This window comes from Anopheles bellator, chromosome 1 (assembly GCF_943735745.2).
Source record: "Anopheles bellator chromosome 1, idAnoBellAS_SP24_06.2, whole genome shotgun sequence".
NCBI lineage: Eukaryota > Metazoa > Arthropoda > Insecta > Diptera > Culicidae > Anopheles > Anopheles bellator.
In genome coordinates, this window is record NC_071285.1 from 48,225,404 (window position 1) to 48,236,804 (window position 11,401).

General features: G+C 49.1%; 1 protein-coding gene across 1 annotated transcript; it reads right to left on the reverse strand.

Annotated features, from left to right (window-relative positions):
* Positions 1–2,516: 2,516 nt before the first annotated feature.
* Positions 2,517–11,064, reverse strand: LOC131216792 (uncharacterized). The gene is made up of 3 exons (XM_058211372.1): positions 10,917–11,064; positions 7,105–7,268; positions 2,517–4,023 (listed from the first exon to the last, which is right to left on the reverse strand). Exons 1-3 carry the CDS (start codon positions 10,981–10,983, stop codon positions 2,833–2,835), a joined length of 1,422 nt encoding a protein of 473 aa, XP_058067355.1. The 5' UTR covers positions 10,984–11,064; the 3' UTR covers positions 2,517–2,832.
* Positions 11,065–11,401: the final 337 nt, after the last annotated feature.

Consider the following 11,401-nt stretch of genomic DNA (forward strand, 5'->3'; position numbering starts at 1 on the left):
CCCGGCCCGGCTTGCAACATGCTCAAATCGGGCATACTAAACAAATTACTTTCGTGCCGCTTGCTTCAACGATAACACGTATCTTGTGGGATTAGCTAAAGCTATGTTAATGGAACAGTTATAATAACAAACACAAAGTACCCCGGCGGCCAGCGGTTGGTGGTGGCCCTATGGGTTCGTGGTAGCAAAGAATTGTGTTCATTTAGAAGTTTGCTTTTCAAGTAATGCGCGCGCAAAGTTGGGTAGCTTAATGTTTGCTTACACAAGTGTTTTTTCCGTTACAAAACACCGTTTTCCGTACTTCTTGTGGTGCAAACTGTTAACTACCGAAAAAGCTGTCGCTAGATCGTGTATAATCGGTTGTTCCTGTGCCAGTTCTTTAGCAGGTTATTGGTTTCGCTATTTCTAACCTACCCTTTCTCTGCTCTGTTTCAGTTGGAGCATTTCCAAAGTGTTCGGTAGATATTGCATATTTAAAAACAGTATAACAAATAAGAGAGGACAACGTAATGTGGATCACCAATGAAAACAAACATGAATAAGTGACCCCAAAAGCTAAAGTGCACAGCTGAATAATAACGAAACAAACAAGCAACAAACAAGGTTAACAGTGGAAGGGTTAGTTCCGAATATGAAATTAACGAAACCGAATGCTATTAGCAAACACAGAAACAAACACAAGAAACCAACAGTGCAGTGCGTAATGCACAACGCAAAACGCAATGAAAATCAGCAGACGTGTAAAAAGAAACACATTCTCTTCGGTTTTGATGAAAGCATTAATCCGCGCGCGGACCTTGTGGTTGATCCGAGGGTGTGTTTGTTGGATGATTTTTTTCTGTGTGCATATTTTTCGAATTGAAACTGTAACGTGGTCCCCAAATTGAAACAATAGTAAGCAGACGTCGAGCTGCCACCGATAACAAGGCAACAACAGACACAAGAAACCGATGATAAACCCACAACCCAAACGAACCAAACTGATTTTGCTCCTGAAGAATGTGTGACTATAGACAGCAACAGAATGAAAAATTGTTCATTTTGTATCAAAATAAACCTATTAAAATTGAACATTGTCTACCCGTTTTTCTTTACGAGGGATCACATGCCGGGCTGAGCAATTAGTTATGCCATCATTAGCAGGTGCTTCAACATAAGAGATGATCGTCACGTACGCAACACATTCTGGTGGCCCATCTTTGTACGTTCGTTTCTTTTCGGCCCAATCATCCAGTGCCCGCGAAAAGGGAGTGATCATGCGAGCTCACCAATCACAGTGAACAATTACTTTTAACCTTCACGCTGTCCAAGTACCACCAACCGGCACGGGGAAACCTCGATGTCCGCGAGTGTCGGTACGGAAATATTGCCTTCCGCTCGCTGCCCATCGCTCAATGGCCACGCAATCATGCAAGTGGCAAAAAAAACTATCCGATGTTATATTGACGTCACAAGCTATTGGTAAACTCCCGGTGGGTACTCCCGTGGAACGACTTGAGATTGAACAATCGAGTACCGAGAGTTGTGCGATTTTTTTCCCTAACCAACAACAGGAATGGAGTGCAACAAAATAAGCCTGCAAATCGTACTTGTTGCCCCGATAAGGGGCTCGATCCGCGGGGGTTGATGGTTTGACGTCAGGAAGGTCGACGCCAATTTGGGACTTTCATTATTTGCACAAAGAGAGAAACAGCAGCAATGGACCTAATTTTTGCTTTGGACTACCTTTCTGAACGGTGCCCTTCAATCTGCGAGAGCTTTCGGATATTCAATCGTAAGTATCTAACCCGAATGTGTCTTATTTTCTGCAAATCAAAGTTTTATGAATAAGCCTTCTGCCTAAAAATAGTTCATTTATTTGTAGCAGTAGTTTTATCGCTAATATGGTTGGTTCTGTGTTTTGTTTGGTGCTGCACTTTTTTTCCTAACCTATCTTCATTTCATTTTAAAATTTGCACTCAAAAAAATTATGACTTATTGAAGTTAGTTTAGATAACGAAAGAAATCGTTTGTTGAAAAAACAAACCAAAACGAACAAGAACCGTTTGAGCGTGAACCGGTTGAAAAAACCGGTTCGTTTCCGGTAAAAGTTCGTTAAAAGTAAAAGCTCCGCGATTGATTTTATTTTTGCTCAATAGATGGCACTTTTCACACTGAAAAATTCAAATTGAAGTTTTAAAAGGTCCGTTAAAATCATACAGCAAAAGTTTGTAGGTCTTTACACAATTATTTTGAACAACGATAAATCATCATCTACGAGGAAGAAAAATTACTTGATTAAATATAAAAATCAAAGCTTGAACCGTGTCTTATTTCTTTCACCATATTCAGCCGCAATTGGTGGTCGCGAACAACTGAGAAATCAGCAGTACAAGACGTTGCTTTATTCGATTACTCGTCTGTTATAAATTAGCTCTCGGTGCGCATTAAACCTAATGTCTTTATTGCTATCTACTATTCACAGAAAACGGTAAAATCATATTTCAGCCATACTGTTCTCAAAGTGCTCAAGTCTTTTCGCGTACCATAGTCCTGCGATTACGCTTTCGCGCGTGACTATTCGATTAAAAGTAAATCCCACCTTTCATTTCCAACACGTTCTAACGATCCATCGCCGATCGGCGGTGGCTCGTAATTTCAGTACCACTTTCTTCCGGCCCCTATTTACCACCTAAGAGAGTCTATTTGGTTCGTTTTGAGGAAAATGAAAATATCGTGCCGAGCGCGATCCCTCTCTCTCTCTCTCTCTCCCTGTGTTTGTCTATTAGCGTAGGGCTCTTTGGGGCACAATAGAAAACACTCGCACCACCGTGACAGAACATTCGCCCGACGCTACGCATCCAGATCGATGATTTCGTCCTTAATGCTAACGTACGGGTGCAGCAAGTGCGGTGGCATCGGATCCATGTCGTCCTCGTCGTCCTCCAGCTTCTGGCGCTTCCCGGAACCGTAGTCATCGTACGGGTTGCTGTCGGAGTTTTCTCCCCCATAGTACGCCGCCACGTTTTCGAGTGTCAGCTGGCGGTGGTCCGTCCCGGGACCACCGGAAGAGTTGAGGCCCCCACCGACACCGCCACCCTCGGTGAGCTGCGAAAAGTGCATCTTGATGATGTGCTTCGAGAAGTTCGAGATCACGAACCGATCGCCCTTCTTGGTGGGCAACTTCGACACCTTGATCTGCACCGCACACATCGGGCATTTGATGAAAGCATTGTACCCGTTAGTTTCGTAGGTTACGTTGATCATCTCCTCCGTGATCTGCAGCTTGATCGGTTGCTTTTCGCTCCACATATCGATCAGCTTCACGATGCAGCCCTGGATCTTCTTGATGCGCTCCTCGTCGCTGAGCGGCGGGAAGACGGTGGCCTGTTCGAACGCGAGGGGCGAGTTTTTGTGCGACATCTTGATCTCGGTCAGCATCTGCTCCTGCATCTCGGACAGGGGTTGCTGGTGCATCCGGACCACCTCCTGCAACAGTTGCTGCTGCTGCAGTAACTGCGCCTGTTGTTGTTGTTGTTGCTGAGCCTGTTGTGCCTGTTGTGCCTGCTGAGCCTGTTGTGCCTGTTGGGCCTGTTGTGCCTGTTGCGCTTGTTGCTGCTGAAGCAACAATCGATGCTCACGTTCGCGCTCTCGCTGGATCGTCAGTTCCGTCGGGACTCGGAGAACCGGAGGCTCGGGCCGCTGGATTTCACTAGCCACCTTGGTGTAGTTCAGGTACGCGCTGATCTGCAACAGCAGCTTCCGGTGGCCGGGCACCAGCCGGAACTCGCGCGCCGGATCACTGCAGAAGATGTGAAAGTAGAACTGCGTGGCCGGGACCAGGTGGATCAGCTCCTCCCGGGCGAACCGTTCCATGTCGATGAAGTCGTCGTCGTTCAGGTTCCGCAAGCTGCTCTCCGCCTCGTAGCCACACATTTTGAGCAGATTTTTCAGATAGATCGGTACCGGGCCGCAAACCTTCTCGATGCGGCCCCAATCGATGCGGGGCGGCTTTTGCGTGGCCGACTGCGGTGAGAATCGGTCCTGGAACCGGAACCAAACGGAGCGGAGCGATAGTCAACGTTATAAGCAAAATGGGTCAGTAATCAGTGGCCATCCACTGAACAGCATTTAGTTTGCCTCGTTATTTTAGAAAATCTACATTCAATTTTTCTTGCAGTTCACCGATCTCTTCTCCGGAGCGAAGTTGGTGTGAAAGTTGCCACGACTGTTTCAATCCGACTGTTCCCTCCCGCCGGCGCATATGCCCGGGCTCGATTGTTTAGATCGATCTCGATTTTATTCCATTTTCTTGCTTCGTCTGTACCATCGGTCAACTCTTTCTCAATCCGAACCGAGGCCTTCGTTCCAAAGCTGCTGATGATCGCGTCTGATTTTCGATCGATCGGGAAAGCAGCAACGCGGGGCAGAAAAGGTCCAGTCATCGTGTGCTGATCCGATGGTTAATTCGATTGCCCACCCTGGCACCACCAGCCCCTCCCCCGGGCTGGCCCGTCTTTCGCTGGGCGCGATCACTTGGCGATTAAGAGTTTTCCCAGCTGAGCAAACGGCGGCCGGTGTATTAATATTCATAATTTTCATTCGGAATACGCTACAGTGCCGCAGAGCATTGTAAATGCTGTGGTTGGGAGAATTTCTTGTCCATTCGTCGAGTCCCGCAGAGAGAGTTGGGCCACGGATCGGTTTGGTGAGTGTATTTGAACGAATATTTGCCCTCACGTGTATTACACGGCGGGTTCGGAGACCGAAGCGCGATCTTATCGTAGACCCGCAAGAAGAGCGCGAGAGAGAGAGAGTTGGGCTCCGTGCGTCGAAGACACGGACCACAATGCATTTCATTATTCGGCTGACTCGTTGAAAATTATTCAACAAACTAATAAAAAACCGGCAGAGCCGCCAGAGGAACGGGGCACAGCCGGCAGACGCGCGGGGGATGGCTCTTGAACCGCCAAAACTATGTCAAGACAGATTCCGCCAGCCAGCCAGCCAGCCCTCGGGGTGGAATAAATACATTACATTTCTGGTACGGTACAGGACGGCGCGGACAGACATGAGCGCTCGCCCCGTATGATGGCGTACCCCGGCTGGGGGGGACGCGGAGGTTCGGTAATGTTTTATTTAACACTCCCGGGGGGCGCCCCTTTTTCCACCAGCCATTTGCGTTTCCTCACGCAAAAACGCTACAACAGGACTTGGTGGCCTGGGCGCCTGGTTGCGCAGGCAAAAACACAATGGTGTGTGTCTGGTACGGGGTAGGGTAATAGGTTTGAGTGCTAAACGTGGCAAAAACCACGACCTAGCCTAGCACCACCCTGGAGCACTACGAGGAGGCTCGCGTCGTTTATGACGCACCGAACATTAATTTCAATCCTACATCGCTCTCGCGCGCATGGCCAGCATAAGCCGGGCGCGCAATTTTATGTTCCAATTTCGTCGACGAGTCGTCGTGAGAGTCTGTGTTTGGTGTGTGCGATGGGAGAGAAAGATCGATGATTTATGATGCCATCTATGCCGTGGACGAAGAAATGCTTATCTTCGACCAGCCATCAACCGCTCACCACCACCACACAATCCGTTCGTTATGCTAATGGTTTTCGGTGTTGAGTATGTATAAGTGCGAATTTGCAAGGCCAGCGCAACCGGCATCTAGTCCGGGGGCCGGTGCCGCGTGTGGGAAAAATAATGCACAATTTTCACCTTTCAGTACTCCGCGGTACGTCGGTCCATTAAATTCAAAATAACGAACATTTCAAATCAACACCGGCACGGGGTAGGGCCACCCAAAAAAAAACTTGGCTCACTTTGAACAAAAACTAACCTCGATTGGGGCTCACGACAACAACGCAGAGCCCGCAGGCCCGCAGTGTTTGTAAACACACAATGGGAACGCATTGATCCTGCCACCGACTCTGGCCCCACTAACTAGACCGACCCGTTTGAATATTCGAAAAATAGGCAAACAAGCCGGCTTGTGAGTATGTCGCTTTATGCCACGGAACGAGCCACTCGATCTTGACGACGTCAGGGCCGACAGAACTACAGCGTGGACCGCTAAAAATTGGGATCTCCGAACGAATTAAAAACACCCAACGGGCTGCTTGTGAACCAATTTCGAAATACGCAGCCCGGGGCCACACCACAATGAGCCACACTGTGTAGTACCACCACGAGTAGAGACAGACCGAGAGAGAGAGAGAGTTGCCCAAGAGCCCCCAAGAAGGGGCCTCACTTGTCTAACGCCGGCCAAGTTGGGAATGCCTCTTCTTGCTCCCATCCCATCTCGGCGCACATCCCAATAGGAGCACAATAAACGAGTAATGAAAAACGAGAATCCACACCTAACGGGGCCACCGGAGCGCGGGGGAAGGGTACGGAGTGTCTTAGTCGTCGCGCGCGGCTCGCCGGAGAATATACTCTCCACTCCACTTGCGCCAACTTTCAACGAACCAAACCGAACGGATTATTGCCCTGCAGAGACAGAGAGTTTTACTAGAAATGTGGTGCCCGCGTAATAAAAACTCCCAAAAGGGGGGTCCGCTCCACGTGTCCGCCCGGGTGGCAAATGAGAAACGGGTCCTATTAAATGGAGCACACACTCGGTTGGGACCTTGCCCTAGTCGACTCGAAAAGCTGACTTCTTCTTTCTTCGGCCGCCCCGTTTTCTGTTTTCTAACTAAGCTCCTAGTCCGAAAAGCCGCGCAAAGCCAACTCTGAATCCGAAGTGCGCTAATGTCATTCGGTTGCGTTAGGCCGGTCCTGCCATTTGACCCCACCGCGAGACTGTTGAATATTAAGTCACCCGGTGACGAAGCTCTTGAAACGGACTGACGACAATATTGGCCGGCCGCTGCTTGTTGGGCATATTCTCGTGCGGGTAATTTCAGATAAGCCCGACCGGCGGGGTCTCGGTGTGACACGATCGCAAGGAGGTGCCCGATATTCGTTCCGGTCGTTCCGTTTGTTTGCTGAAGGAAGGGCGACTCCGGGCGGTTCGCTTATCGTGTGCGTCACATGGTTTCGGAACTTCCTTTTTATGGCTCACGTCGGGAGGCGCGAAATGGCAAAACCTGAACTGTCAAATCGCAGCACTCATTTCCGCCTCACCTTCTCGTCCAGCTGCAGCTCGGCGAATGCGGGCCGTTCCGTTAGGTTCTCCTTGTACTCCTCGTAGCGCTGCACAAACTTGGCCCGCTTGCCAATCCGGGGTATTATCTCCTTGATCATATCGTACTTCAGGCACTTGAATGCGGCCTCATCGACTTCCTCCTCTGCCGACGACGGCCGCCGCGATGATGATGATGTTCAGCAATTGTGACGAATAGTTCAGCAACGGTGGTGGTGGTGCCAGAGGGGTCCGGATGATATTCCCGCATATTGTGGAATAAATTGCGCCGGCAAACCGGAGAGAATACCCCACAAACCCGCCAGTGGGGAACCGGGAATGAATATGGAATGAAACAGAGAGAGAGGGAATGAGTGTATGAGAGAGAATGGGATGATAAAGGCACATAAAGCGATCACATAAAAAGCGGGGCATAAACGGCAACTTCTACGATAAACACGTCGAGAGGCGCGGCGGGGTCGGGCGGAGCTAACCCACCACCACCGTCGGAAAGGGCTGAAAGCATATTTTCCATCATAACCGCTCTCTCTCTCTCGCTCGCTCGCTCTGTGGCGCATATGGTAGGCATTAAACGGCAGCAGCACACTGCTTAAGTGAGCATTATCTTGACTGGGAAATGGGACGCCGCACGACGCCGCAAATGGAGCGCAGAAAAAATAACACCAACTCCCGGGGAATACGCGCGGCCTCCGAAGTAACCGATTACTACGCTACGAAACCGACCGCGAAGCCGATTGTCGTTGGAGTTGCGGAACGTGGCACGATCGACGATCGCTCTTCAAGCGGTGGGCATATCGAGGAGAGTAGCATTTTATATGGTCTCGTCGGCCCTGTCAGTGACAAACCGTGGTGGCCCCACATGTGGCACTCTACATTAGAGAATGCGCCCCGGGAAAATTGCACCACCCCCTTTCTGCGCTACGGAGTGCCAGGAAGTATTGACGGGGCTCGGTATTACGCAATATGGCTGGTGGCGTAGGTTGTAACGGGTGCGTAAGCGGGACGGTCCATGTTTGCTCGGTCGGTACATGGGGGACAGGCTGCGGTGATTGAGGCACTTGCGCCCAAATCCTTTGGTAAGGGCTCTAAAGACCTACTGGAAGGCTTTTTTATTTTGGACGTTAACTTGACAACTAGTCTACTGGTTGTTCCTTGTATTCTCTTTCTCTGATTCACTATCTGCAGTAAGTAACCGCTGGAATACCAGCAACCCGCGAGCCTAAAAAAGGACTCCCGGTCGATTCGATGATCGACGTCGTCGATCGGCTTTATGTGATTTTCGTTCTTTTTTGTTGTGTAATGTTGCTACATATGTCACTCACTTATGTTGAAAATTTCGGCTATTTTTAAACTTCAGTTAATTTTTACAGCAGTTTTGCGTGAAAGAGTTTTGTCTCTACGGCAATTTCTGCCTTCTCCTAAATAAATTGATCACAAAGCGGTAATTGTAAATTTAAAAACAAGAAAAGGCCACAGGGGGGCAGATTTGGGCAATACGGTAGCTTTGGCATCATTAGTTTGTAGGTGTTGGACAAAAATTCGCACACAAGCAACGATCTTAAACTTCGTATGCACGTGGTCTGTTAAAAAAATTTCACGACTTTTGGGTTTGGTTTTTGGATTTCGCGTTTGTGGCGTATTGCTTCGCGCAAATTGCGCATAAATTGCAGGTAATATTCGTTATTGACCGTTCTATCTATCGGCAACAACTCACCACGACCCTGGCACCACGACCCTGTAATTGAAGAAAACTGTAAGCGAACCTGTTTACATTCGACCAAACTTTGCTTTTCGATGTTTACATCTTCGCGGCCTTCTGAGAATTTTTTTAACCACCGATAAGCACTGGTTTTGGTCGTAATAGCTCCACCATTAGCCACAGTCAACATTTTGAATGCGTACATTTTTTTTGCCATCCAATTTTTGGAAGAGAAAAAAATCGGGCCAAGATACGAGCACAGTAAAACAGCTGTCAAAGATTAAGTGATAATTTCAAATGGCCGAACTTTTCACCATAAGTCACTGACATCTGTAGCAATCTAACGCCACAAAATAATCGAAAATCGAATAAAGCATTTTTTTTAAATCATAAATTTCCGGATACTTTATTGTCACAATGCAGAAGCTGGAATCCCAAAATTACCTCGATTTGCGCCTCATACGACACTCTCCTGCGTACAAGCGTGGAAAGACCTGTTGACCGCCGAATACTACGGATACTCTAATGGATAGACTTGACAACATTTCAGTCCTTGGCAGCACGGTTAAAAGGTTGCCCATGACAGAAAAAAACCAATTTATGCAACCATGCCAAAGGTCGTGAACAGCCGCGACCAGTAAGCTTGCCGGGCTACCGTTACTCCAAGCGATCAAAATGATGGCCCAGAAATTGACACAATCAAAAGTTTGGGCTACGAAACAATAGCCGTAGCTGTGGCGATAGTATTCGAAACGGTTCGGGAGATCTCTTCGTGCTTCATGATTCTTCATCGAGCGGAGAGAAAATCTCCAAAAATTCTTCACTCCGACTTGTGGGAAGCACGCGGCCCAGCTACCACAATATTCTGTGCCGTGAAACAATGCACAATGGCTCCGTGGCCACAGTGTGCAACAGGTGACACACGTTCAGGGCTGGGAACGTGGCTGCTGCTCTAACTGTAACGTGTTACCGGCGCTCCGAGCATATCGGGTTAACGCGCAGCAGCACGGTTGAAAGTCGAACTATTCCACCAACCGGCAACATTATGATTATTTCACTTGAGTAACTTAACGCTGGCCAAGCGGCAGGGTACCGGGGCGGAAAGATTTCCATGTTACTGCCGACAGCTGCAGTAGCGAGCGCCAGGGCGGTCGGCGGTCGGCGGTCGGCGTGGTTGCAATCTGCATTATATTACACGCCAAAGACACACACGCAACTGCAGAAGTGTACTTTCAGCTGAAATCCTACTCCGGCCCTAATGGCGGCCGGAGGAGCCACGAGGAGCCAAAAGGCGCGAAGAACTTCCCGAGTCGTATGAATAAAGCGGCCAGAAGGCGAGAGACTGTAAAATATAATTCTCATTGCAATTCAAATTGAATTTCACTCCAGCTGGTGCGGTGCTGTGGCATTTGTGGGTTGTTGCTTCAACGCAAGCGGTTTTACGGTTGCGAAACAATCACTTCGTGTTACTGTGAGAGACAGCAAAGGAGAGAGAAAGAGAGCGCGTGGACGCAATTTCCGGTGCCTTCCGGAACGCAAATCCGTCATGTCACGATCGTCTCTCTAGTGACTCCCGTTTGTACCCGCGGAGTCGGCAAGTTTTCCCAGGCGCGCACGGTTGTTGTGATATTTTGAAACTTTTCCCTTTTTTTTTGGCGGTCAACCATTTGTTGGCGGTTTTGAGAAAAAGGAGTCAACCCTCCATCTAATTCCGGGACTGATTGTGTTTCACTTCTCTCTCGGCCACAGTCACAGTCGGCGTTGGCAATTGTGAACACGAAAAACAAGTAAACACTGGACACGGGAGGAGTGGAAAAAAGGCGCTCACAACATAGTGCACGGCACACTACGTGCCCCGCGCACGCCACAACCTGCCACTGCCAGTGCCTGCCTGGCTGCGTTAATGTGTGTTATTTTTATCCACAAAACAGGCGCACAAAAAAGGCTTTGTTTTTTTTTTCTTCGGCAGCCAACATCGGATGGCCTTTTTGGGGGGGGCCATGGGAAACTAATAAGCTGGTGGTGCATCGTAGCGCAGGGGGCCCGTGACTTGGGTGACGCTGGGAGCCGGCATGGTGATGTTTATCGTGTTACCTTGAAACACTTTTATCAGCTCCGGCATGTTCCAGCCGTTGAGCAGATTTTTCACATACGTATCCATCGTATCCTTCGCGCACGTGGCCGTGTTGTGTGCTGCAGTATTGAACCGGAAGTGCCGTTTGTGTTTCTCCGTCCTTTATCTTCTAATCACACCACGTCACATTGCACGCCGTTTTCGGTTTTTCGTTTAAAATTCCTTCCGATAACGTGCCCCTTTGGAATGGAACCGGAGCGGAGCATAAAGCATAGAGGAAAACCGCAACGCAGCACCACCGACCACAAGCAACTCGCGCACTACGACCGCCGTTTTCTGCCGCACACTGAATCGATATCCACCACTACGCAACTAACGGAGCCCCCCAGTCCGCGTGGAAAACTGAGAGCGAGAGAGAGAGTGGGAACCCACAGAGAGAGAGCTCGGTTCCGCGGTTCTCAGAAGGCCGCGGTTTGATGGCGGATTTTATTGTTTATGCTGCGGC